This window comes from Heteronotia binoei, chromosome 10 (assembly GCF_032191835.1).
Source record: "Heteronotia binoei isolate CCM8104 ecotype False Entrance Well chromosome 10, APGP_CSIRO_Hbin_v1, whole genome shotgun sequence".
Taxonomy (NCBI): Eukaryota; Metazoa; Chordata; class Lepidosauria; order Squamata; family Gekkonidae; genus Heteronotia; species Heteronotia binoei.
This window is the reverse complement of record NC_083232.1, coordinates 1388055-1415892: the sequence shown is the minus strand read 5'-3', so window position 1 is coordinate 1415892 and position 27838 is coordinate 1388055. Positions and strand designations below refer to the sequence as shown.

General features: G+C 53.8%; 1 protein-coding gene across 1 annotated transcript; it reads left to right on the top strand.

Moving 5' to 3' along the window:
- The first annotated feature begins 31 nt into the window (after nt 1-31).
- LOC132578299 (zinc finger protein 777-like) lies at nt 32-26608 on the top strand. Its single transcript, XM_060248238.1, has 8 exons — nt 32-65; nt 5173-5565; nt 7709-7835; nt 12265-12378; nt 13143-13253; nt 15033-15146; nt 24686-24787; nt 25614-26608. Exons 1-8 carry the CDS (start codon nt 33-35, stop codon nt 26606-26608), a joined length of 1989 nt encoding a protein of 662 aa, XP_060104221.1. The 5' UTR covers nt 32.
- Nucleotides 26609-27838: the final 1230 nt, after the last annotated feature.

Below are 27838 nucleotides of genomic sequence, written 5' to 3'. Positions count from 1 at the left end.
CCCTTCGCTGGGAAGGCGTCCCAGGGCTGCGCATGCGCGCCAGCTGCGTGACTGAGAGGGCTCCGGTGGGTGCCTCCCCGCCCCTTCCCTCCCCCACCCCGCCGCCGCCGCCTTCGAGGGGCTCCTGCCGGGAGGCAGCCCACCCCAGCCCCAGCTCCAGAGCGGCGCCCGCCCTCCTCCGGTCTGCCCCGCCCTCCCCGCCGTCGGGGGAGGGGAACAAAAGGGAGGGGAGGGGGGAGGCGGGGCTCGGGCTCTGCTGCGGCGCTTCCTTACCCCCCCCCCCCATGGAGGAAGAAGGATGCCCGCTCGAGGCCCGGGGATAGGGGGCAGGGGTGTGATGCCTGCCCATTGCTGTGGGAAACGGGTGCTTGGAGGTCTTTGCTAATTCTGGGGGGGGGTCCAGGCCCCACCGGGAGGTTGGCAACCCCAAGAGGTGGTGGCTTTGTGGTGGAGAGGAATCCTCGTCCTAGGGGTCACGAGGGAGGTGGCCGGGATGGGGAGATGCTTCCTTTGGTAATTCCGGGAGATCTCCAGGCGCTGCCATGAGGTTGGCAACCCTAGCAGAGCTGGGTCTCTATTGGGTTTATGACCGAGAGGAATCCCCTTTGTCCAGGGGACACGAGGGAGGTGGCTGGATGGGAAGATGCTTCCTTTGGTGATTCTTTGGTAATTCCGGGAGATCTCCAGGCCCTGCCATGAGGTTGGCAACCCTAGCAGAGCTGGGTCTCTGTTGGGTTTATGACCGAGAGGAATCCCCTTTGTCCCAGGGGACATGAGGGAGGTGGCCATGTCAGGAGCCTGGGGTGGGGGGATGCTTTCTGATGTCAGTTTCCCCTGTGACTGGTCCAGGAAAGAGGATCAGCCCTCTTTTTGTTCCCTTGCACCTCCCCTGAAAGGGCTCAAGGTGGCAGGTATGGAGCGGTGGCTTCTTTTGGCCGGACAGCCACTGCCAGCTGGCATGGAGATCCATTCCCAGCATCCCTGAAGCCCCAGGGACCACAACTGAGCAAGAGGGTCCATAGCTGGCACCCAGAAAGGCCTAAGCTCATCTGCTCAAGAGGGATCTTGGATAGCAGGTGTTGGAGTGGGAGAACTTCCCTTTGCCTTAAAGAACTACTGGTCATTGTCAGACTCCTCCAAGCTGGGGATACCACGAACTAGCAGGAGAATGGCTGTATTTTTAAATATGTGTATTTATGCCCATTTCAACCTTTGAGAGAGCAGAAACATAGCAGAACTTGTGCTTGTACAGAGGACAGAATTTTGGTGGAGCAGCTGGAGAAGAGCTCTTCAGCATAAATGTTAAGTGCGGTGGTGCTCGGTCCCTTTTGCATCTGGTTCCCTCTTTTTTTGTGTCTTTTTAAAAATAACTTTAATAAGCCTTCAAACAAAATTTCCCTGCCACAGAAAGAAAGAAGGGTCTTTTTGCAGGTGCCACCATCTTCTGAAGGCTGAGCATCACCCTCTTGTGGGTCCCAGCCTCTAGCTGAAAACCACTCTCAAAGGCAAGGCTGACCTTGGAAGGCGTAGCAGTCTGCCTCTTACTGAGCTAGCACGGGGCAAACGAGGCATATATGTGTGAGAGGCTCTAAGCATCTTTCAATGCAAAGCCAACACAGAGCTGGAACATTTCCAATAAATTCTGCTATTTTCAGCTCTCTCAAAGGTTGAAAATGGGCATGTATAAAACATATTTTAAAAGACAGTAATTCTCCTGTTAGTTAGTGGTGATCCCCAGCTTGAGAAAACTGACAAGGACCAGGTAGTGCTTCAAGGCAAAGGAAAGTTCCAGTTTGGTGTAGTGGTGAAGTGCAGGACTCTTATCTCGGAGAACCGGGTTTGATTCCCCACTCCTCCACTTGCAGCTGCTGGAATGGCCTTGGGCAGCCATAGCTCTGGCAGAGTTGTCCTTGAAAGGGCAGCTGCTGGGAGAGTCCTCTTGGCCCCACCCACCTCACGGGGTATCTGTTGTGGGGGTAGAAGACATAGGAGATTGTGAGCTGCTCTGAGACCCTGTCTGTGAAAGGGCAGCTGCTGTGAGAGTCCTCTCAGCCCACCCGCCTCACAGGGTGTCTGTTGTGGGGGGAGAAGGTATAGGAGATTGTGAGCTGCTCTGAGACCCTGTCTGTGAAAGGGCAGCTGCTGTAAGAGTCCTCTCAGCCCCACCCACCTCACAGGGTCTCTGTTGTGGGGGAGAAGGTATGGGAGATTGTGAGCAGCTCTGAGACCCTGTCCTTGAAAGTGGCAGCTGCTGTGAGAGTCCTCTCAGCCCCACCCACCTCACAGGGTCTCTGTTATGTGTGTGTGAGGTGGGGGGGGGAAGGTAAAGGAGATTGTGAACGCTCTGAGATTCAGAGTATAGGGCAGGATATAAAGCCAGTGTCTTCTAATTTATTTGCTCAGTGTTTGTTATACGTCAGCCTGTTGTGTATGCAATTAAATTCCACCTGAAGGAGCAGGTTTGTAGCTTGGTGGTGCTGTTGGCTCTTGGCCTAGGTTGGAGGCTCAGTTCTGCTCTGTGGCCAGAACCCCTTTTGTCGCCTTTGGCTAATACGGCAACTATGGCTGTTCTTCAAAAAGTATGGTATGACCGTGGTGGTCCGTGCTCTGATCACATCCGGATTAGAATAGTGTTCTCCATGTAGAGCTGGACCAGAAATTTTACCTAGTTCAGAACCCAGCTGCCAGGCTAGTTCTGCTGAAGGATCTGCCCAGCCTGCCTGCCTCAAAAGTGCTGTATCTTACTTGAAAGTCCTAATGGATTGGAACCAGGGTACCCGAGGCACTGCCTTCTCTCACACTGTCTGACCAGCCAGCTAAAATCTTCCTTAGCGGCCTTGCTTTTCTGTGCTCCCCCCTTCAGAGGAGGGAGAGGTGGATGGTGAGCAGCAAGAGGGCTTTTGCGGGGGTGGAATGCCTTTCCCCTCCAAGCTGACTGGGCCAAAACGTTTCTCTTTAGCTGGGCATTTCATGACCAGGTTAATCTTTTACCGTTGCATTTATTTATGTTATTTATAGCCTGCCTCTCTCAGGGAGACTAGCCTGCTCCTAGCCTGAAATGTTCAGAGACTTCTTTTAAATTGTTTAGTGGTTTATGCCCTGGCTGGTTTCTAAAGTTATTTTAAAATTGTTCATAGATCCAGAGGAGTTAGCCGTATTAGTCTGTTGCCACAGAATATTAAAGAGTTCACTGGCGCCTTTAAGACTAACACATTTTATTGCAGCGTAAGCTTTGGAGAAACACAGCTCTCTTTGTCACGTGCATGGAGGGTGTGCGTCTGATGGAGAGAGCTGTGTTTCTTGAAAGCTTATGCTACAATCAAGACTGTTAGTCTTAAAGGCGCTACTGGACTCTTTACTGTTTTAAGATTGTTATAGCAAGTTATGTTTTTATCATGTTTTGTTGGCTGCCTTGAGCAGCTTCTTTGGAGAGGTGGTACAGAATTTTTTCTAACTAAACAATTAAAAATATTCCCCAAACCCATGAAGCCACGAGTCACTGCGAAAACAGCACAGACCAGTTTCTCGTGAGTTGGTCTCTTCTTGCTCTGTATCTTCAGCACTTACCTTGACAGCAGCTGGGGAAGCAAACATTCTTTGATGGCTGGCATAAGAGCTTGGACTGGGGAGGTTGCTGCCACGCAGCCCCTCTGGAAGAGACTGGGGACTCTGAAAGAAAGGGCCCCCCTGTCTCTTTGGGAGTTGCTGCTGTTACATTCGTGGCTGCAGATCCAGGTGGGCGGTTGTGTTGGTCTGAAGCAGTAGAACAAACTTGGAGTCTGGTAGCACTTTTAAGACCAGCAAAGTTTTATTCAAGATGTCAGCTTTTGTGTGCATGCACACGTCATCAGGCTGCAACAGTCTCTGTGGAAGCGGCCCTGAGGCAGAAAAGAAAGGTCTCCAGGCAAAGTCTGTCTGGATCCTGTTGAGGAAGAAGAAGAAGATGATGATATTGGATTTATATTCTGCCCTATACTCTGAATGTCAGAGCAGCTTGCAATCTCCTTTACCTTCTTCCCCCACAACAGACACCATGTGAGGTAGATGGGGCTGAGAGGGCTCTCACAGCAGCTGCCCTTTCAAGGACAACTCTGCGAGAGCGATGGTTGACCCAGGGCCATTCGAGCAGCTGCAAGTGGAGGGTTGAAAATCAAACCCGGATAGGATAGGATAGGACAGGACAGGACAGGACAGGACAGGACAGGACAGGACAGGACAGGACAGGACAGGACAGGACAGGACAGGACAGGACAGAACAGGACAGAACAGAACAGAACAGAACAGAACAGAACAGAACAGAACAGAACAGAACAGAACAGAATAGAATAGAATAGAATAGAATAGAATAGAATAGAATTATAGAGTTGGAAAGAACCTCCAGGGTCATCTAGTCCAACCCCTTGCCCAATGCAGGAAACTCACAAGTACCTCCCCCTAAATTCACAGGATCTTCACTGCTGTCAGATGGCCATCTAGCCTCTGTTGAAAAACCTCCAAGGAAGGAGAGCCCACCACCTCCCAAGGAGGAAGCCTGTTCCACTGAGGAACCGCTCTAATGGTCAGGAAGTTCTTCCTAATGTTGAGCCGGAAACTCTTTTGATATAATTTCAACCCATTGGTTCTGGTCCGACCTTCCGAGGCCACAGAAAACAATTCCACACCATCCTCTAGTCTATATCAGTGACCTCCAACCTTTATGCACCAGGGAGCGGTTTTGTGGAAGACAATTTTTCCACGGACCGGTGGGGTTGGGGGTGCTGGGGCTTTTGCCCACACCCCATCCCTGCCCTCCCATAGGGGTCTTTAAATGAGGAGTAGGAGAAGGTCTCTTCCTCGCTCCGTGGCCCGGTTGCTCACAGGCCACGGACCCGTACTGTTCCGCGGCCCGGGGGTTGAGGACCGCTGCTGTATATGACAGTTCTCCCAGATAATTAACCCCTACACTAAACTGGCTCTTAAGGAAGCTTAAGTGCTTTATGCACCCCAAAGAAGGTGTAAACTAGTCTTAAGTATTCCCTGATTGTGATCGTGAGGTTCAAGGCCAGTCCTGAGCATAAAAGCCAAAACGTGCTCTCTCTGCTGTTAATGTTAGGGAAAGCACTTGGTTGACTCCTAGGGGAAGTTCTGAACCCAGATAAAAGAAGGTGACGGAGCGTTTTCTCTCCTTCCCAGGAGCCTCAGCGTTGCGCCATGGAGCCCAGGCAAGCGGTGCCCTTGCAGGCCGAGCAGAGTTTTGCCAGAGACTCCAAACAGAATGTGGCTGAGCTCTCCCTGTGGACGGTGGTGGCTGCCATCCAAGCCATCGAGAGGAAGGTGGATTCTCACGCCATGCGGCTGCTGAACCTGGAGCGAAGGATGATGACCAATGAGAAGAAATACGTGGACTGCGAGAACACCGTGGTGGACTTTGGCAACCAGATGGAGTGCAAGCTGAATGCGTTGGGCACCCTGATCCAGGAGTACGGGCTGCTCCAGAGGAGGCTGGAGAACATGGAGAACCTGCTGAAGAACCGGAACTTCTGGATCCTGAGGCTGCCCCCGGGCTCCAAGGGGGAAACCCCCAAGGTCAGGTTGCGCGGGGCTGCCCGCTTCCTCACACCTCTTTGCACCTGAAATGGTTGTACTAAAGGAATGGATCTGACATAAATGAGGCCTTGTCAGGCTGGCCCGTGTGTGGACCTATTTAAGGTTAGATAGAGATATACATTTTTATAAAGGACACAGACAAACACAATGAAAGATTCTTTTTAAAAAACTTAAAACATTACCACTCGTTGGTCCTAAAGGTGCTTTCTTTGTATCTCTCCCATAGGATTCAGGGAATTGGGCAAAGGAAGCTCTGGCTCTTTCCTTCCTTCCCCAGGGGACCAGGAGGGGGGAGGAGCCTCAGCCAATGGAGAAAATAGAGGCTTTGTTTTGTAACTCCTGTGCGATTGAGCAAGCCTGGCAAAGCAAGCTGTGATGCAGAAGGAAGCAAGAGAGAGGGAGAAGGAAGCAGATGACAGCCAGTTGCTGGGGGGCCTGATAGGAGCCCTCCGAGGGCCTGATTTGGCCCCCGGGCCGCATATTTGACATCCCTGTTTAACTAAAGGGTCTCTTGCTGAAAGTTTTTTTCAGCTTTAGTGATGGTTGGGAAGAGTCTCGTGGGTTCCCCCCCCCCCACCCCCAGCATTGTGTGGACTTGGGTGTAGCTCCTTGCTCTGTTGTGTATTTCTGTGTTCAGTGCCTTCAAGTCACTTCTGATTTTGCTGGCCCTATAAATTAACAGAGCCCTGTAGTGCAGAGTGGTAAAGCTGCAGTACTGCAGTCCAAGCTCTCTGCTCACGACCTGAGTTCGATCCTGGCGGAAGCTGGGTTCAGGTAGCTGGCTCAGCCGTCCATCCTTCTGAGATCGGTAAAACAAGTGCCCGGCTTGCTGGGGGGGAGGGGAAGCGTAGATGACTGGGGAAGGCAATGGCAAACCACCCCGTGAAAAGTCTGCCGTGAAAACGTCGTGAAAGCAACGTCACCCCAGAGTCGGAAACGACTGGTGCTTGCACAGGGGACCGCCTTGACTTTCACTTTATGAATTAACAGCCTTCAAAATGTCCTGTCTTGCAGACTGAGGCCGCTGTGGCTTCCTCAGTACAGATTTAATGTCAAGGTTTAATGCTGAAGCGCAGTTCGGGACCAGCAAAAGATGGGAGGGTTGCTGTAGGGGAAGGGGCGTGTCCTCCAGAGGCCGCCTTCCAAGGGGTGGGCAGAATGCCGGGCCACTGATCTGCGAGGACAGACAGGCCAGGAACAAGTATGGACTTCTTTATCGTGCATAAACAATACAGCTCAGAGGTTTGGACTGTCTTAATTAAGACAGTTGTAGCAAGAAGATGATGGTAGCGGAATGCCCGTCCTGCAGCCATTCCCAAATGCTTCGTAGCTGTAGCCTGAACGTGAGCGTATGATGTTTGCAGAATTGGTGCTCGCTTGCCGCCACAAGGGGCCAGCTCAGCTCCCTAGAAGTAGTAAGCAGTGGCGCAGCTGTCTGATGTGGTCGTGCAGATTTCACGTGTGCGGGTATTGGACAGTTTCTGTGACGTCTCTGATGAGGTGCAACCGGTGTAAATGGCACCTGACAGCCAAGCAACAAGGCAGGCTCTTGCGCTGGAGAGCTTGCAGGGTAAAATTTGACAAGGGGAGCAGAGAAAGATGAGGTCAGGGTAACAGGCCATTGGAATGTTTCTCATTCGTTCCCCCCCCCTCGATGCTTTTATTCCATTGGCAGTGAGAACAGCCTTTTTGCTGAGCCTGAAATAGACTTGTCTCGAGATGGAGTTGGGGAGGGTGTAGGCCAGCTCGCTTCCTCTCTCTGCCTGTTCTGTGGGGAGGGGGAGTAAAACAAAGTCGTGTTTGGCTTGGGGCTGGCGAGGCAGCTTGGTGAAGGAGTTGAACTTTTGGATGATCCCTAAATGGTGGTCTGGACAGGAGGGGGAGGCATGGGAAGTGAGCTCGCCTGTCAGGGGAAGTTTGGGAAATATGCAGCCAGAGAGCTTCTCAGTCCTCTCTGCCCCAGGCAGCCTTTCTGTGAGCTGCGGCTGAAGAAGAATCACTAAGCGGTCCTGTCCTGGGAATGCAGAAGGTGGCAGAACCCGGTGCTGGAGTGGAAAGGGAAGCAGCTGGCCCCCGGTCACCTATCCATACCCATCTAACTCTGTGACTCTTGTGCTTCCAGGTGCCAGTGACGTTTCAGGACAACTCTGCCTACTTCTCCGAGCAGGAGTGGGGCAACCTGGAGGGCTGGCAGAAGGAGCTCTACAAGAATGTCATGAAGAGCAATTATGAGTCGCTGGTCTCTCTGGGTAAAGACGACGTCTCTTGCTCCTTTGTTGGCTGCTCCTTGATTGCTGAGGTTCAATCTAGTGTTGTTTCTTTAATGTCCAACTGGGTTCTTCTTTTAAGGGGAGGGACTGTGGCTCAGTGGTAGAGCATCTGCTTGGTAAGCAGAAGGTCCCAGGTTCAATCCCCGGCATCTCCAACTAAAAAGGGACCTGGCAAGTAGGTGTGAAAAACCTCAGCTTGAGACCCTGGAGAGCTGCTGCCAGTCTGAGTAGACAAGACTGACTTTGATGGACTGAGGGTCTGATTCAGTAGGAGGCAGCTTCATATGCTCATATGTTCAGAAGGAATGAAGGCAACTTAAGGGAGGGATGGTGGCTCAGTGGCAGAGCATCTGCTTGGTAAACAGAAGGTCCCAGGTTCAATCCCCGGCATCTCCAACTAAAAAGGGTCCAGGCAAATAGGCATGAAAAACCTCAGCTTGAGACCCTGGAGAGCCGCTGCCAGTCTGAGGAGACAATACTCACTTTGATGGACTGAAGGTCTGATTCAGTAGAAGGCAGCTTCAGATGTTCATATGTTCAAGTGTATTTCCTCTTCCTTCCTGGCAGAAAACACACTTTTGAGGCTACTATATATAAGCCCCGTGTATACTACATATAAGATTGTATATATTATATTATACTATATATAAGAGCCCCGTGGCGCAGAGTGGTAAAGCTGCAGTGCTGCAGCCCTAAGCTCTGCTCACGACCTGAGTTCGATCATAGGAGAAGCTGGTTCAGGTAGCCAGTTCCAGGTTGACTCAGCCTTCCATCCTTCCGAGGTCGGTCAAATGAGTTCCCAGCTTGCTGGGGGGAAAGCGTAGATGACTGGGGAAGGCAATGGCAAACCACCCCGCAAAAAGTCTGCTGTGAAAATGTTGTGAAAGCAACATCACCCCAGAGTCGCAAATGACTGGTGCTTGCAAAGGGGACTGCATTTTTACATATATGCCAAACCAGGACAGTTAGAACACGCAAGCATCATCTTTGTTTCTTGCTTATCTTTATGATGTCTCCTGCTTTGCTCCCTGGCTGAGGAGCTGTACTACCTTTTAGCATTGTCTCCCCCCTCCCCCATTGAATCTTCACGACAACAAGATGGTGACGTCAAAGACAAAGTATTTTATTGTTGCAGTAGCCTCGGCTGAGAGACTGTGACAGCCTGAGGTCCCCTGGCAGGCTTCCATAATGGAGTGAGGGATTCGAACCCGGTCCTCCCAGATCCTAATCCGTTGCTCTACACCACACCAGCCCTCCCCTGTGATGGCTGCCCACAACTGAAAGAGCCGAACTCTGGCCCCTTTTTTTTTTAGAAATGCTGCAGAGGAATGGGGGGGGGGGGGGATTTCAGGAAGTTTCTTAGTAGTTCTGGTCTGGTTTTTCTTGACTTTTGGCCCAGTTTCCCTAATCCTGCGAGGGACTTGTGACCAAAGTCCAGCACTCCCAAGCCGGTTTGCCCCTTTGTCAGTCTGCTTAAATTTCCCTGGACAAACATCCTGTTCCGTGCCAGGGGGCGTGTCCCGGGGGTGCCTTTGGCTGCTCCCAGCTGCCTCCCTGGGTTGCAGAGTGAGCTATGAGATGTGACGTGCAGGGATGGAAGAACTGGGGGCACATTCTGAACTGAGGAAAGGAGCCCTTGTCACTGGGAACAGGGGGCGGGGCGGGGGGTGGGTGGGCATTTTGAGGCACTACAAGGATCTCACTTCTCAAAGTGAACAGAGCCGCCTGGCTCAGCGGAGGTGTTGGGAAGGTGAAATCTATTTGGTGCACCGGGTGAGTTTTGTGTCATACAGATAGGATTTACATTTGAAACTTTTGTCCCCCAGTTCTTGTCTTTTGATACGCTGAGGTCTGTGCCGGGTGGTTTGAGCAGGACAGCCTTGCCCAACATCCCCTCTCCCCCACCGGTCTTTTCTCTGGGGAAGGTGGCACCTGGATGTGTTGCTGCTTTCAGAAAACCCTGCATTCATTGATTTCATTTTATCTGAAGAAATGTGCTTGCTCACAAAAGCTCATGAATTCCTTGAATGAAACTTGTTGGTTTTAAAGGTGTCCCCTTTATCCTATATTCATTGTGTGAAACAGTTCTCTTAAAATAATTATGCAATCCTCCCCCCACCCCCCAGCAGCCATTCACATATGCTTAGTGATCTGTTAGGCAAAATCACCGTAGGTTCCATCACATCCCAAAGCAACAGGAGAGCTGGGCTGAAACCTTCTCTTGCTTGATTCCTCCTTCCACACCAGTGGCTCTGCTGTTGACCCCACCCCTTCTGTCTCCCTCTCTGCCTGAGTCCTTTTGCCCGGTTCCTCCCTCAGGTGTCGTTTTCTTCAGCTTCTGAGCCCCTCCACTTCCCCTCCTCTCCCTAGGGACTCATGCGAGAACATGAGAGAAGCCATGTTGGATCAGGCCAATGGCCCATCCAGTCCAACACTCTGTGTCACATAAGAACAGAAGAGAAGCCCTGTTGGATCAGGCCAATGTCTCATCCAGTCCTACACTCTTTGTCACATAAGAACAGAAGAGAAGCCCTGTTGGATCAGGCCAATGGACCATCCAGTCCTACACTCTGTGTCACATAAGAACAGAAGAGAAGCCTTGTTGGATCAGGCCAGTGGCCCCTCCAGTCCAACACTCTGTGTCACATAAGAACAGAAGAGAAGCCTTGTTGGATCAGGCCAGTGGCCCATCCAGTCCAACACTCTGTGTCACATAAGAACAGAAGAGAAGCCTTGTTGGATCAGGCCAATGGCCCATCCAGTCCAACACTCTGTGTCACATAAGAACAGAAGAGAAGCCCTGTTGGATCAGGCCAGTGGCCCATCCAGTCCTACACTCTTTGTCACATAACAACAGAAGAGAAGCCCTGTTGGATCAGGCCAATGGTCCATCCAGTCCTACACTCTGTGTCACATAAGAACATAAGAGAAGTCATGTTGGATCAGGCCAGTGGCCCATCCAGTCCAACACTGTGTGTCACATAAGAACAGAAGAGAAGCCCTGTTGGATCAGGCCAGTGGCCCATCCAGTCCAACACTGTGTGTCACATAAGAACATAAGAGAAGCCATGTTGGATCAGGCCAATGGCTCATCCAGTCCAACACTGTGTCACATAAGAACATAAGAGAAGCCATGTTGGATCAGGCCAATGGCCCATCCAGTCCAACACTCTGTGTTACACAGTGGCCAAAAAACCCCAGGTTCCATCAGGAGGTCCATCAGTGGAGGCAGGACACTAGAAGCCCTCCCACTGTCCCCCCCCCCCCACAAGCACCAAAAAGACAGAGCATCACTACCCCAGACAGAGAAACACAGTTTATTTTGAAAACCACTGCTGTGGCTAATAAGCTGTGGCTAATAGCCATTGATGGACCTCTGCTCCAGATGCTTATCCAGTCCCTCCTGAAGCTGGCTCCTGAGTCAGTTCCAGATCTCTCTCCCTTTCCTGGCCATTGGATTGGCTCCTTTGGAGGAGCTGGCAAAGTCCCTCTTTCCCTGCCTTCTCCAGGTAGCAGAAACTCCTCTTTGAGGGCTGGGAGACAAGCGGAATGTCCGGGGGGGGGGCGGTGTCTCTGCAATGTCAAGGGGCAGCTGAGCAAAATTCTCTCTTCCATGTGAAGCTTCTGTGTGCACGGAGAAGCCATTAGACCAGGATGGCCAAAGTGCGGCTCAGAAATCACATGTGGCTCTTTCACATATATCGTGTGGCTCTGAAAGCCAGCACTGCCCCATTGGAGAAGGCATTTAAATCACTTTGCCAAGCCACGCCAGTCAGCAACTTGGCAAACACATTTGAAGTTAAAGTTGCTTTCTTTCCACCCCTCCCTCCCTCCCTCCCTCCCTCCCTCCCTCCCTCCCTTCCTTCCTTCCTTCCTTCCTTCCTTCCTTCCTTCCTTCCTTCCTTCCTTCCTTCCTTCCTTCCTTCCTTCCTTCCTTCCTTCCTTCCTTCCTTCCTTCCTTCTCTCAAGCATCTGACATTCACGTCTTGGGTCTCTCAAACATCTGTTATTTATTCTATGTGGCTCATGTAAGGAGAGGGTGGGATAGAAATTTGATTAAATAAATCAATTAAAAATGTGTTAAACAAGTTTGGCCATCCCTCCGTTAGACCTCGTTTGCCCTCGCTGCTGGAGCACCTGATCCTCGGGCACCTTTGGCCTGAGAGGCGCTCCCAGTCCTCAAAGGAGCTCTGGGATAGACAGCACCCTGCTTGGGGAAGGTGGGGAGGAGAGATCTGCTCTGCTGGATCCGTCCCTTTGGTTATAGATTGCAGCCCCTCGAGGCGTGGCTCACCTCACTGCTGTCTTCTGCCTAGCAGTTGGCATGCATCTTAGTCACAGCAGTGGTATTAGCAGTCCCCCCTCATTAAAACCGGAGTCATCTGCTCAGTATTCTTTCCTCCCACAGATTATGCCATTGCGAAGCCTGAGCTTCTGTCCCGGATCGAGCAAGGGAAACCACCCTGTGAAGAGGAGGAAGAGGTCTCCAAGGAGGGGGAGATTCCTGCAGAACCCAGCCCAGGTAAGATGCTGCCTCAATTGCCTTTCTTGACTTGGGCCAGAAGAAGAGGTGGGGTAGCACAGAGAACCGGCTTGGAATGTGGTTCTCTGCCCTCCTAGGATTCCGACACACACAGGTTTCTCTCCCCGCCCCCGTGAGATTTCTGTTCCGGGTGAAAGTTCATCTCAGGAAGGGGCTTCAGGGCATTCCGATGGGGAGAAGCCCATAGGCCAGAATTTGGGCTATCAGGATAGAATTGTAGATAGATCCAAGTGGGCAGTTGTGTTGGTCTGAAGCAGTAGAACAAAGTAGGAGTCAAGTCTCACTTTTTAAGACCAACAAAGTTTCATTCAGAATGTAAGCTTTCGTATGCATGCAGACTTCTTCATACGAGGGGAGAGGGTACAGTGGGCTGAAATACATGTAGCTGGTGGGTTAAGAGTGAAGTGTAAACTGATACAAAGGTAGGATCAAATGGCGAAATAGTGTAATAAATTGGAAGGCCATTTGGACTGGATAGCAATAAAAAGTAATAAAAGTTGTCTGTTAATTGCCCTTGCTGCAAGTCTAGGTAAAACCAAAGGACGTGGATTTCCTAGGGATGTTCTTGTCCACCTAATTTAACTGTGCCTCTGATATTCTTGTGGTTATAGAAGAATGGAGCAACCAACCCCTGAAATTTAGTTCCCATGGAATTTTAAGAAACAACCAAGTTAGCTTGGTGGATGCATTGTAAAGAGAACCACCTTACTTGTCTTTCTCTCCTTTTTTCTATCCTGAAACAGAAGGGTTGGTGTTTAGGCCTGTCCTGTCCTGTCCTGCTGAAGGAGAAGATGTTCACGCGGGAGACCAGGGGGATGCTGAAGGAAGGAGGTGTCCGAGCAGCCCCAGTGCAGGTGAGTGAAAGACGCTGGATTGTGGGAGGTGCCACAGGTGGTTCATCGCTGCCAAGAAACATAGGGGGGATGGGGTGTGGCTCAGTGGTGCAGCCCCTGCTTTTTGCGTGCAGAAGGCTCCAGGTTCAGTCCCCAGCAGCATCTGATGTGAAAGTCCTTTCACTGCCCGAGACGCGGCAGGACTAAAGGCACTTTCACACTTGTGAGATAATGCAGTTTCAGTCCACTTGAGCAACAGTTTGCAAGTGGATTTTGCCATTTCAGATAATAAAATCCAGTTGCAACGTGCAAGTGGATTGAAAGTGTGTTGTTTAGTGTGTGTGAAGAAGATTGGATATTGGATTTATATCCCGCTCTCCACTCTGAATCTCAGAGCGGCTCACAATCTCCTTTATCTTCCTCCCCCACAACAGACACCCTGTGAGGTGGGTGGGGCCGAGAGAGCTCTGACAGAAGCTGCCCTTTCAAGGACAACCTCTGCCAGAGCTATGGCTGACTCAAGGCCATGCTAGCAGGTGCAAGTGGAGGAGTGGGGATTCAAACCCGGTTGTCCCAGATAAGAGTCCACACACTTAACCACTACACCAAACTGTCTCTCTTCCTCCTCCACAAAAGACACCCCGTGAGGTGAGTGAGGCTGAGAGCTCTCACAGCAGCTGTCCTTTCAAAGACAACCTCTGCCAGAGATATGGCTAACCCAAGGCATTCCAGCAGGTGCAAGTGGAGGAGCGGGGATTCAAACCCAGTTCTCCCAGATAAGAGTCTGCACACTTAACCGCTACACCAAAGAGTGTGGAAGCGCCCTAATCTTGACAGATTGGCGGTTTCACTGAGTAGAAGGCAGCTTCATGTGTTCAGAGCCAGAGTCAATATGTTAGTATGGTAGGATATGATGCTCAGTTAGTTTGCCTGCAGCAAAATTAATTTAATTTTTGAATTTATACCCCGCTCTTTCCTGCAAGCGGGCTCAGGGTGGCTTACAGCAGTAAAAACAAACTTCAGAATTAAAACATCATAAAACAGTTTCAGTAGTCAAAACAGCCTATTCAGAAGAAACAGACACTATTTCAGGCATAAGCGGCAAACACATCACAGCCTGTATGGCCAATGACTATCAGCGCCATATAAGCACCAGAGTGTGAAATGTAAATATAAGCACAAGAGTGTGAAATGGGGTGGGGGGGGAAGCAAGGGCATTCGAAGGGACGCCTGCCGGATCAGTTAAAAGCCCGGTGGAAGAGCTCTGTCTTGCAAGCCCTGTGGAACTTTGACAAGTCCTGTGGAGCTCGAATCTCCAAGGGGAGCTCATTCCACCAAGTAGGGGCCCAAGCACCCAATTTGGGAGACTGACACTCACAGAATCCACTAAACCTTGCTGAGAAGGAATTGCAGCTACCAAGAAGGAAGTGACTCCTGCAATGGGAAAGTATAACTGAATGCTGCATGAGACTGAATGCAATTAAACTTATAACTTTGTCCCAGAGTGGGGGGGGCTGCGGGAGGGGCGGACCCTCCTGGGGTCGGGCTGCTGCAGAGCAAGAAGAGAGAGGAAGTGCTCTAGTGCTCGGTCCTCAAAGGACTCCATTTGCCACCCCAGCCTGGGAGAAGGCCCATGTCCCGTGCAAGTGTTTGTTTTATTAATCAAGATCCCGATGGCAGGTGTGCCTAACGAACCCCAGATCCCGCCTAGGCCCTGCCGGGAGCCCGGAACGCAAATCGCTTCTTGGAAGGTGGGGGTGGCTGGAAGGGGAGCCCTCTAACTGCTCTCTTGTTGCGCAGACTGTGAGGCTGCTGGGTCTTCCTTTGGCTCCTCAGGGAAGCAGGAGCAAGAGCTGAACCTCGAGGGCCCCCCAGACGCCAGAGAAGGCCAGCTGCGCCTCAAGCCCAGCCTGGGTGAGTTCTGTGCCAGGGGGGCTGGAGGCAGGAGGAGCCGGGGGGAAGGGTGGCCGTCTGCCCAAACCTCACAACCTTCAGCTCCTTTTTAAAAAGAGAAATCCTGCTTTTCTTGCAAGCAGAGGGCAGCAAAAAGAAAGGATAAAAGGTGAGGTAGCGTAGCTGAAGGTGCGCCCTGGCCCCAGACCAGCCCCTGGGGCTTCAGCCCACGTCTCCTTGTTCGTGGTCCTGTGCTCTTACGCAGGTCTCTGACCTCTTGGAGCCTGCAGGCACTTTTGGAATGCCGACCCAACGTGACGGGAGTAGCCTCAGAATGGCTGCCGCAAAATGGCCGCCACCGCAGCATCCCTTCAGCCACACCGGGCAGACCCTTGTGCTGTGGGGGCAGCCGCTGCCCAAGCAAGATTTTTAAAAACCTGCACAGCCCATCGCAACTCCCGTGGCCAATCGGAAGCCTTGTTAGTCAAAAGCCCCCTCTGGCCCCACCCGCTTCCTTAAAACACTGGGCAGGCCTCAGGAAACGTTTCAGGGCTGGCAGGCGCACTGCATCGGGGGCTGTGTCTTCCTGGCTCTGTCCGCCTGGCTCCCTTGTTCAGGGTCTCCGCCCCAGCTGTTGCCAGAGCTTGGACCGTCATCACGGGTTGCTGAATGTGAGCAGATCTGCTCTTGCAGCGCAGGGTGCCAAGGTTCGACCCCAGCAGCTGACTCCTTCCCCTGGAGTGCCTCCTGCTCAGCAAGCCAAAGCGACGAGGCTCCTCCTCCAAAGCTGGGCTGATGGACTTTGTTGGCAGTGAGTCTGGGTTGCCCCTTGGGCAGAACGGGATAAAATTGAGAGCAGCCAAGCTACAAAACCCCCCTTTGTGCTTCTCTCCCCACCCTCCAGCATTGGAGTGAGTTCCCCGCATGACCGGTCCATCCAGCTCAGCTCCCTTGAACCCTTGGGAAAAGCAAGTGGCAACACAGTAGGGAACAGCAGGAAAAACAAAAAAGAAATAAATATATCCCCAAAATTTATAGACTCTGTAGAAGGATTCCTTACGTGTCAGTCGACTTCAGACCACATTTCGCATTGAAATGCTTTTCCAAGAGCCTGACTGTTGTACTTGAGAGAACAGTCAGGCTCTTGAAGTCTGCTCCAGAAGTTTATTTCCCCTTAGGAGCTGCATCATCTGGGGAGGGTCTGATTCCACACAGAGCGTTTGGAAATGTGCAAAGCTTCGTTGCCAACGTGGACTTTATGTGCAAAAGGAGTGCCCTTTCTCTGCATCGGAAGCTGCCCTCATGAAAGGAATTGTTTTTACTGTGTGACTTGGCATCGCTGAGTGTTTTAAGAAATTGACACAGTGTCTATACATTTATTTCTTGTACACTCTTTTTGCTTTTCCTGCTGTCCCACAAACCCTTGAGCTGGAGGACTTTTTGGGGGGAGGGGGCTCCTATGCAAAGCAGAAGCTCTTCTGCCTGCTTCGTCTTCCACCTGCTCCTGGCCAGTTCTCGGTCTCGGTGTAATGCAAGGAGCAGCTTGGCAAGTGTGTGGCAGGGGCTGGGTGGATGGGTGGGGAGCGCAGCAAGGCGAAACACCCTCCTGAGATGTGGCTTTCTCTCCCTTGACTTGTCCCTCCCCTCCCGTGCACTGGAGCCTTTCCGCAGTTTCGCTTCCTGTTTGGTTTTGGTTTTGCCTTCCTCCCTTCCGCGATGTGAGCGTTTTCGTCCCAGATTGGGTGTTTCTGGCTCGCCTTCTGCTTGCTAGTTCAGCGCTTGGGAAAGTGGGAGGGGAGGCCGGTGGTGCCGGTTCTGTGCCGGACTGAGGCAGCCCAACCGTTTGGTGCAGCCTGAACTCCCCCCTGCCCCATGAGCAGGCTCTTGGAAGTGGGTTGGGCCTTGCTGCAGAGTGCTGGAGCCCTTCCCCCGCCCCCTCCAGGAGGATCATCTCCGAGGTGCTGAGATCTCACTTGGCTCTCCTCTGCAGCCGTCAGCCCTGGCAGTGTCTTTTTAATAAGAAAGAAGGGAAACGTGGCTCTCCAGGTTGCTGACTTCTGGCCCATGCCGGGCATTCCCTGCCTCCCCCCTGCTCTGTGCTGGGCGACCCCCGAGGGCCTCAGCTTGGTGCATCCCGAAGGCCCCGTTCTTGTGTTGTTCCCGCAGGCTTCTGCCCCCTTCTGCCCTTTCAAGTGGTGGGGAATGGAGGCCACGGGGAGGTCTGTGGCTACGCCAGGGGTTGGCTTCTGATCTGAGGCCGGAGCTCTCCAGCACCAAAGGAGAGGGGGTCCCCGGGGGGGCTCATTTGGCCCATTGTGCTGGGTGGGCGGGCTTTGCCTGAGTCTTGTTGCAAGGGTGCCGTCAGTCGCCTCTCTGTCCCCCTGGTGGCTTCGAGAGGAGGAGGGGCAACAGCTTAAATTCCACCCAGGGACCTAACAGACTCCCCAAGGAGTTGACAACTAGAGCTGCAGGGTCTGGCGCACGGGAACGGCTGTGGCTCCGTGGCAGAGCATCCGCTTGGCATGCAGAAGGTCCCTGGTTCAACCCCAGGGGGTTCAGAGGGAGGTGATGGGGAGGACCTGAGACCCATCGAGTAGTCAGTGCTGGCCTCCATGGACTGAGGGGGGCCTGGTTCAGTAGAAGGCAGCTCCGTGAGTGTTCAGCATCTCAAATCACCCAAACTGCAGAACTGCCGTGAAAGCCAGTAGAAGAGCAGCAGCAGAACTGAAGCCCAGCTGGTCAGCCCACCTCTTCTGCCTTGGCCCTCTGCTCAGGCCAGCTCCAGGGAAGGGGCGGGGCCTGTCCTGTTTGGTTCCTGGAGGAGGAAGGAGACCCAGGGCCCCGGGAAAGAAGGAGCTCTCCAGAGTTGGAGGCCAGTCTGGTTTTTGTAAGAAACACGCCCCCCTCCCCAGCTCCTGAGCCCAGCAAGTCCATGGCGATGTGGGGCATGGAGGCCATGAACTGCGCTCCTGACCCCTCCCCTCTCTGGAGAAACTGGGGGCTCTTTGGAGGCTTCTGAGCACAGAGCAGGGAAGAGGCTGGTGCAGAGGCCGCCAGGAGAAAAGTGTGGACTGGGAAGAGGAGCAGAACGGGTTGAGTGGAGGCACGAGTGACATCCAGCCCTTTGCGTAGGACCAGGGCTGCTGCCTTCTCCCTCCCTCCCTCCCTCTCTCTTTCTTTCTTTTTCCTCCTTCCTTCCTTCCTTCCTTCCTTCCTTCCTTCCTTCCTTCCTTCCTTCCTTCCTTCCTTCCTTCCTTCCTTCCTCCCTCCCTCCCTCCCTCCCTTCCTCCCTCCCTCCCTCTCTTGCTGCTTTGCCAGCCCAGGCTGTGTTTCTGTGCTTTTCTTTGCTCTTTTGAACAAGGGGGGGGGGGATGTGCCTTGGGGTGGGGGAGGTGTGTATGTGGAAGTCGGGCCCGGCTTTCCTCTGATGGGAAGGGGGGAAGCAGACACCTGAGCAAAGCCATGGTACAAATAGCCAGAGGAGAAACTAGGGCACAGTCTGTAGAAAAGCCCAGCGTGTTTCCTTGAGCTTGGCTGGCAGGGGAGCAGACCTGGCCTGTTCCATTGGCCCTGTGTGTGTGTGGCCAAGCTGCCATCCCCGCAGGGTGCCTTTCCCGGGTGAAGTCAGGGGCAGCTGCAGCAGCCTTTCCAGGGTGAATCTGAAGCACACACCTGTTCTTGGTGGCCTCGTGGGTCTCAGCTTGTGCCCTTCTGGGGCAGGAGGGGAGCGAGGGTGGTGCAGCGCAGGCATCGTGGGCCGGCCAGGGTCACCCTCCGAGGGTGCTGGGCTTGCGGTTGAGAGTTGCCTGGCCTGATGCAGCCAACGGGATGGGACACCCAGTGACTGGTGCAATGGGGTTTGGACTACAGGAACCTGGAAGCAACACACCTCTTGATTTTTCGCTCTGCTTTGACTTCATTTCTGCCCCGCCTCTCCCCGCAATGGGAACCCAGAGCGGCTTCTCTCCTCCTCCTCTGTTTTATCCTCACAACAACCCTCTGAGGTGGGCCAAGCTGAGAGAGAGCAACTGGCCCAAGGGGATTCGAACCGGGCTCGCCCAGAGACTAGTCCGATGCTCTTTCTGCTGTGGCACCCTGAAACCAAGCGCCAGGTTTTAAACCCAGTGCATGAGCTGGCATGGAAGCTGCCCGGCCTGGAGCCTCCCGTGGGGGATGAGCAGCAGTCCAGCGGCCCTGGCCCCCCCCCACTTCCCCCAACTGGTGGGCCCGGGGCTTGTGTGGGTCTCGCTCCCTCAGCTCCAGGCAAGCGTGCACAAAACGTTTTTTCTTTAACCCCCTCAGATGATGGGCTGGTGCTCAAGGCGGAAGTCCTCCAGGCGCAGAGAGCGCTGTGCGAGACCCTGGGACTGCAGTGTGCGGAAGAAGCCCTCCTCCACAGCGCCCCGCCCGCCGGGAGCCGCTACAGCGCTCTGATCCACCCGCGGCGCCACTCAGGTGGCCAGGCAGACGAGGCGGTGCCAGGTGAGGGGGGCAGTCCCGCCCCGGGGTGCCAGCGCGACCGCCCAGGCGATAAGCCGTTTGTGTGCCCCGAGTGCGGGAAAGGCTTCCGGCTTCAGAAAAGCCTCCTGGCCCACCAGCAGAACCACGCCACCTCGGAGGGCTACGGCCGGCCGCCGTGCGAGAAGAGCTTCACGTTCAAGCAGCAGTTCACCCTGCACCAGCGGATCCACACGGGGGGAGGGGCCTTCACCTCCGTGGCCTGCGAGGAGACCTTCAAGCAGAGCCACAACCTGAAGCCCCTCCCGCGAGGTGCGGCCGGGGACAAGCCCTTTGGCGGCGCCAAATGCGTGAAAACCTTCAACCTCAAGTCGGCCTACCGGCCACACCAGAAGAGCCACGGCCGGGAGAGGCCTTACAAATGCAGCCGGTGCCCCGAGAGCTTCTCCCTGAAGAAGAGCCTGGTGACCCACCAGCGGCTGCACTCGGGGCGGGGCGGCAGCCCCCTCGCCTGCCTCTACTGCGGCAAGAGCTTCAGCCACCCCTCGGACCTGGTGCGGCACCAGCGCATCCACACCGGGGAGAGGCCCTACCGCTGCGGCGAGTGCGAGAAGAGCTTCACCCAGAAGCAGCACCTCTTGCAGCACCAGAAGATCCACCTGCGGGAGCAGAACCAGCTGATGGGCACGGCCGTCCGGGAGGCGCTGCTGGACGCCATCTTCATCTAGGCCCTTCCCGGCGGGGGCCTGGCGCTGGAGCAGGGCAGGGGCTTTGAGGGGGGGCGGGATAGTATGTTACCTCAGAACGGGGAGCGGGGGGACAGAGCCTCCCTCCTGGCCTGGCACCGAGGCAGGGCAGGCTCAGGCACATGAGAACGGTTTTAGAAGCCCTCCGAATAAAGACATGCCCTGGAATGGATCGTCCCGATCTCCTTCTGGTGTGAAGCGTGTGATGCTGCAGCTTTCCCTCCCCACTGGCACCCCGTGGCTGTGAGTTCCTGGGACGTTTCCACGTCTGAATGTCCAAGACGGATTCCTGTGGGCCTGGAGACGATGGAGCACCTTTTCATCCTTCTGTAACCTCCTCTCCCTCCCCCCACCCGATTTGTTCAAAGCGAAAAACATCACCCCACACTTTTATATATTTTCCGGAATCCCCCCCCCTTTGTTCCGTAGCAACTACGAAATAAATTAGAAAATTGGGAAACAAAGTAAGCGAGCGTTCTGTTGAGTGGAACCTTTCTTTGGAGACAGAAGCTCCTGAGCCAAGCGGGTCTGCGTTGCAGAGACGGCCAGGTGGTTACTTAGCTCTTAGTAAGGCTATTTGGGAAGTTCCCCACTCAGGTACCTTTACAGCATTCGTGGGCTTTGCATGGAATTCAAAAAGACAGAACTTTGCCCAGAGTGAAGTCAAGAGAAGCAGAAAAGGAGACTCCGGGGGAAGCCTTATGGACAGCGGCCTTTCTCCTGCCTGCTCCTCCCTTCCTGGAGAGGTTGTTGGGAGGGGCGAGACATAGCGGTGTCTTTTTCCTGACTCCCTCTGGGCTAGGCTGGGCAACGGGCTGAAAGACTGTGGAGTTCCCCTTGACTTGGCTTCCCTTTGAGAATTGCAACGGGCGCCTCTTCCTCTTCTGCGCACATGGGCGGATCTTGGGCCCGTTCCTCTTCCCTGGCCAGGGCAAAACCCAGCGTGACCTCCTGAGCTTTTCCAAGGAAGGAAGGAAGGGGGTGGGTGGGATGAGAATAAATTGAGAGTTGGGGGAGGGGAAGAGTCGTGACCGGCGTTCCCTCTAAGCTGAGTTAGTGTGAACCAGCTCACAGATTTTGAGCCTACAGCTCACACGTTTTGGTCTTCGCCCAGGAAAAATGGACCCAGAACAAACTCATTGATGCAGCAGCCTGAGGGCCAGCAGCTTGCAGAGAAGAACTTCTGCTCACAGCCTAGAGGGAGCCTTGGTCAGGACTCTCCGTTCGAAGGCACTGAGTTTTGAAGCAGACGGGCTCTTTGTCATTAGGCCTTTCTCTGTAGTTCTCGGTCCTGTTTTCCGAGCAGGGTCTTCTCTGGCCTGCAGTCGCCACCGCAGGGGAAGGATCAAGACCAAGATCTCTGCTTCAGGGGTCTCGTGTGAGGGGGCAGAAGGGACACTTAAGGCTTCACCTTCCTGCTCTGCATCTCTCACAAGATGGAAGCGGAGAGGAATGCTGAAATGTGGCACCCGCTGGAGCCAGGGCACTCCCCCAGAGGGCAGGGGGTGGAACAGGGGCCCCACACCTGGTCCCGTCACTGGCGAGCCTTGAACCGGTGGGTCTCGGCTTCTCACATCAATGGCTTTGCCTTCTGAGAAGAGGTGAGGGGGAAGCAGAGGCCAGGGGGGTGGTCTTTGTCCAGTGTCCTTCCCGAAGATCATGGACTTCTGAACGCAGAGGGGGGTCCAGATTTTTCATTCTTGGCTTCCCCTACCGGTAGGCCTGCAGCCAGTTGGTCTGCAGCCAATACCTGTCTGCACCACTTAGAATGTGAACACGTGAGGCTGCCTTCTGCTGAATCAGACCCCCTCGGTCCACCAGTCTTGTCTCCTCAGACTGGCAACGACTCTCCAGAGTCTCCAGCTGAGGTTCTTCACGCCTGCTTGCCTGGACCCTTTTTAGTTGGAGATGCCAGGGATTGAACCTGGGACCGCCTGCTTCCCAAGCAGATGCTCTACCACTGAGCCACTGTCCCTCTCTATAAACATATGAAGCTGCCTTCTACTGAACCAGACTCTCTTTGGTCCATCAACGTCAGTCTTGTCTACTCAGACTGGCAGTGGCTCTCCAGGGTCTCAAGCTGAGGTTTTCCACGCCTACTTGCCTGGACCCTTTTGAGTTGGAGATGCCAGGGATTGAACTTGGGACCTTCTGCTTACCAAGCAGATGCTCTGCCACTGAGCCACAGCCCCATTCATGGCTCTCCAAGGTCTCAAGCTGAGGTTTTCCACACCTACTTGCCTGGACCCTTTTGAGTTGGAGATGCCGGGGATTGAACCTTGGACCTTCTGCTTACCAAGCAGATGCTCTGCCACTGAGCCACCATCCCTCCCCTAATAACAGAACATATGAAGCTGCCTTATACTGAATCAAAGCCTCTTGGGTCCATCCAAGTCAGTATTGTCTACTCAGACTGGCAGCAGCTCTCCAGCTGAGGTTTTTCGCACCAATTTTCCTGGACCCTTTTTTTTTTAGTTGGAGATGCCAGGGACTGAACCTGGGACCTTCTGCTTACCAAGCAGATGCTCTACCATTGAGCCACCGTCCCTTCCTTATGTTTCCATCAGAGCGTCACCACCGTGGCCATGTCTTACATTGGTTCTCTATTATGATTCTGATTTTAGCTTCCTGATTTTATGGTTAAACTCGATTCGGTATTGCTTCATCGTCACAATTTATGTGACCTTGTAAACCCATCTTGAGCCTGCCTGTGGGAAGGGTGGGATATAAACTGAAATAAATACCAAGAGGTTAGGTGCGTCCCACTAGTGGAGGTGCAGTCCTTTGGCACACAAGAGATCCTGCTGTCAGTGGTGAAAGGACCTCTTGCTTAAGTAGAAAGCTCCTCGTCACGGGGAGGCCCTTCCGTTAGCGGAATGGATTCATGGCATCTGTCCCTCTACTTTGTCCAGGCGATTATAGCCCTTCCTTTCTTGCCCGGGGAAATGCTGTTTCCCACTTTGGGGTCAGGCAGCCCTTTTTCTCCAGGCCAGATTGGAGGGCTCTTTGGCCATCTTCTGGGCATGGAGCCTGCAAGGGGGTATGCGCAGGGGGGGAGGGGCTTGCGTATTCCCTGCCTTGTGCAAGGGGTTGGACTAGATGGCCCTGGAGGTCCCTTCTAACTCTTGTGATTCTATTAAACGAATGGGTGGGGTTAATGCTTTGAATGATCTTTGTCTTTCCCTGTATTTGCATGCCCACCTGTGTGCTTTGGTAGCCTTTTCCTCGGTGAACTTCTCTGCCTGCCAAGATCCAACAGAGGCAGGGTCTGTGGCCCCCCTCCCCCATGGCAGCCCTTTGGACCTTGTTCCTGAGAGTGGGCCCTTTCTGGGGGTGGGGCTGGGCTCACGTGTGCCCCTTCCTTCCAGTGGGACTTCTGCAGGTGCTTCTCTGTTCAGGGTCAGGTTGCCCACCCTTCCTCCCCCCTCCTTGTGTGTCTTTATTTTCTTTCATGCAGAAAAAGCTCCTTGTGGAGTGTTGGGGAAGACCGTCCCACGGCAGGGATGTGACTGAGTGCACACCAAGCCGTTCTTAGAAGGAGACTGCTTGTCAATGCATCGTCTTGAGAGAAAGACCTTATGATAAAGATCTGTGCAGTATAGCCGCTAACAACTGGAATCGGAGAATCTCGGCTTCCCTTTTGTAAAACAGAAAAGCATTCTAGTCCTCATCACTGTGAAACAAAAGTTGGAAATAGGTAGGCATAGCCTGGGAAGCAAACTAAGAAACCCTGCGTGGGACTCCAACGTCCTTCTGATTTCTCTTCTGCCTCTTCACTGGCTTCTTTATCCAGCCAGTACCAGAAAGACTGCTGCCCCCCAAAAGGCCTACTATACTTTCCTAAATGTTGGAAGCAAAAACTACACTCTTACCTCGCCCTGCATAATGAATACTGGATGCCTTTGCTTTTCCCATGGAATGAGGATGTATTTCAAACACGAGAGAAGTTGTTCTTAGCTTGGAGTCGTGGGTGCGACCTGGTATGGTGTGGCTTTTTAGAAACATTTTTGTGGTGCGCTGTGCTCCTCTAGTGACATTATTCTTCCATACCAATTCTATTTTTTTTAAAAAAAAATTAGTTCAGTGTGTATCTCTTAGAAATCAAAGTATAAAGTGAGGCACATCGAGCCAGCTTTTTAATTAGGATTGCGGGAGAATGTTTTCCTGTCATCAGAAAGGTCTGTAGGGATCCTGATCCTTGGGGGCTTTGTTTTTCTGAATAACCAGGTGTTACCTGTCCATCGGGCAGCCTAGCTTTTGACTCCAGGGCGTAGATGTGCGAGCGACACACTTCAGCTTAACGGGTAGCGCCGTGACCTCCCAGGAAATAATGGTCCCCAATCTGTTTCTCCATAGACGGCGGCCTTCCCAGCCCTCACTTCCTGCCCTTGGATAAGATGCATTTCAGGGGCGAGGGAGACTCTGCCGAGAGACAGATCCTTGAGAAGCCCAGCACAGGTGAGTCTACCTGAGCGCCAGTCTAGCAGAGGCCAGCCGGCCTCCCTCCCTCCTGCCAGGGCTTGGCAGGACTTGGATCTGCTGCCGAAAGAGATTTGTGCCAGGCTCAGAGGGAGGGAAGGAGCAAGGGAGATGCCTTCCATGCCACACCCCGGGGTCTAGGCATCCACTGCATGTCAAGTTGGCACCTTCTGCCAAGAGATGGTGCCTAAGGCAGAACTGGGCACCGCAGGAGTGGGGTTTTCTTTAACAAAAAACAACCGTTATGTTTCTGTGACTCATGGCTGTGGGGAAGCCATTGCAGTGTAGATACAACGCTTCAGCTGCCGGCAATCGGCCCAGGTCACCATCTAGGGAACTTAGGGGGGGGGGGGGAGTCTGTGTCACCCACCTGGACGCCCAGAGAGAAAGGCGATCTAGAAATAATGTCAACAAATGAATCCATTTTCTAGTCCTGCTGGGTGTGATGAGATGGATGACCTCTTCGCCTGTTGTGAGGAACTTTTGGAAGCCGGAGGTGCAAACCTCATTTTGTGACCGCAGAAGGGGCTGCCAGCATGACTGGTCTGTGGTTTTCAGGGCAATGGGGGTGGGATCTCAAGTGGGGAGAGCGTAGCTTCACAGTCGGGGCCTGAGGCTTGCTCTTGGCTGGCAGTTGGGACGGCCATTCCTCTTGGGAGCTGCTGTGAGGGTTCCTTTGGACGTCTCGTCGAGCAGGGCTGGGCGTCTTGCCAGCGAGGGCCTCCTGGCACGATGCAGCCGCCTGTGTGGGGAGCGGCCGAGAGGTCTGAGGGCAGATTCTCAGTGTCCCTTTTCCCCTTCTCAGCCCTCCCAACGGACAAGGAGATCGTCAGCATCAAAACGGAGCCCGAGCAAGAGGTGGAAACCTTTGAGCCGTGGATGCTGATCGGGATGTCGGGCGAGAGCGGCTTCCAGGGCACAGACGCTCCCGACTCCAAGGTGTGGCCGGGCAGCCCTGCGGGAGAGCAGAGAACTCTGGCCACCGGCGAGGTCAGCGTGGAGGAGTGGCAGAAGGCCGCGGAGGTGAGGCCGTACGCGTGCCCAGACTGTGGGAAGCGGTTCCGGTTCCAAATCGGCCTCCTAAACCATCAGAGGAGCCACGGAAGCCTTCCAGCTGAAGGCAGTTATTGCATGCCTTTGGCCCAGGCGAACAAGAGCCCCTCCCTGCAGGGGCCGCTCTCCCCGCAAGAGGAAGGGAAGGGGATGCCCCCTCCGGGCCCAGGGGAAGAGAAGGAGTGGGCCTGCCCCTGGTGCCAGCAGCGCTTCCGGCTGCAGGTCAACCTGCTGATCCACCAGAGCAGCCACCAGGAGGCCACGCCAGAGCTGGGCAGCAAGGAACAGCTGGTCTGCAGGTTTTGCCCCCGGCGCTTTGCCCGCTCCGACCACTTGCTGCGCCACCAGATGAGCCACACGGGGGCGCGGCCCCACCAATGCCCGGCCTGCGAGAAGAGCTTTGTGGACAAGAGCAAGCTCACCAACCACTACCGCACCCACACGGGCGAGCGCCCCTTCCGCTGCACCGCCTGCGGCAAGCGCTTCATCCGCCGGCACCACTTGGTGAAGCACCAGCGGACCCACACCCGGGAGAGGCCCCACCAGTGCCCCGTCTGCCTGAAGGGCTTCATGCAGAAGCACCACCTCCTGAAACACATCCGGACGCACCCCGGGGAGAAGCCCTACCGCTGCCCCCGCTGCCCCAAGGCCTTCTCCTGCAGGCAGCTTCTCCTGCAGCACGGCTGCCTCTCCACCGGGCAGGGGGAAGCGGAGCGGGCCTCCGGGGGTGGCTCTGGAGCCTGCTGACGGGGCAGGGGGCTCCTCCCCCCTCCGGAAATGCTCATCTACCTCTGTGCAAGGACGACGTCCTGTCTCCAGACCCCATCTCCATTTCTCCTTGTCCTAAATCAGGACTTCATCCTAATTTAAAGAGGCCCATGAAGCACAGTTTGACTTCCAGCATCTAACTCAGCGAGGCGCTCCGAGGAGCTGAAATGCTGCCGTGGAATATAATCTTGCGGCACGGGGATCTGCCAACACCAGGCAGAGTGTCTCACGAGAACACTGGCGCCTCTGCCGGCGAATGGAGAGCAGCAGGATGTAGTTTGCTGGTGGGGAACTGTAGCTCATCGAGCACTGGAATGCAGCAGAGACGAGACCCGAGTCCATGGTCCCCCCCCCCTTTCCGTTCTGCAATCAGAAAAGTCTTTTACGTAGTGCTGTTGATGTGCATTGAAGGAAAATGTTGTAAACGAATGTAAATATTCAGAAGCCGGGGCAGTTACCGCTGTCTTTGGTGTTTGTTTTGTAACGTTCCTGACGAGACTATGGCATTAAAACTCAATAGAGCTGGGCCATCTCTAATCTGAACCGGGGGCGGAGGGGTCACAGTTAACGGAGGGATCTTAGATTTGTCTCTTTGTTTTAAAATCAATGGATGTGCCGGAGATGCTTCACCGCTTTGGTCCCAGGGGGTTCAAGCACTTGGGCTCAGTTGTGCCTCCGGCAGTCTGGTTCTGCACACATCTACTCAGAAGTAATGCAAACAAGTTCTCGTGCTTAGGTTTGCAGATGTGGTTAATGCAGGCAGGTACACTTCAGCTTGCCAACCTACATCCAGAATGTACAGCAGGACAGAGGAGAGCTCGAGCTCAGGAAAGCCCCGTGCATTTAGAACTGAGACAGACAGTGCTTCTGCTGTGGCTGCATCATTTTGGTTTTTTTGCAGTGCTTGACCGAAGAACACAAAAGGTGTCCTCCTGAATCAGACCAAGGCAGGCCCATCTTTTGCTGCAGCAGCATCCTGTTTCGCACAAGTGACCAGTCATTTGCCCTTGAGGGCCAAACAAATAGGGTGCAAGGGCAACTGCCTCAATTCTGGAGGTTCCCACATCCCCACAGGCAGTAGCCTCTGATGCATCTCTCCTCCGTGAACCTGCCTGATCCTCTTTTAAAGCCATTTTTGCTTATGACCATCACTGCATGTTTTGGCAGGGAACTGAATGATTTAGCTACTCATCAAGTAAAGAAGTGTTT

What these genes read in the sequence shown, in the direction of transcription:
- LOC132578299 (XM_060248238.1), top strand. Translation starts at nt 33, where the DNA reads ATGCGCGCCAGCTGCGTGACTGAGAGGGCTCCG. An exon ending in CCAAGGGGGAAACCCCCAAG is followed by an intron (nt 5,566 to 7,708) that starts GTCAGGTTGCGC and finishes TTGTGCTTCCAG; the next exon opens with GTGCCAGTGACGTTTCAGGA. An exon ending in GCGCCTCAAGCCCAGCCTGG is followed by an intron (nt 15,147 to 24,685) that starts GTGAGTTCTGTG and finishes GTTTCTCCATAG; the next exon opens with ACGGCGGCCTTCCCAGCCCT.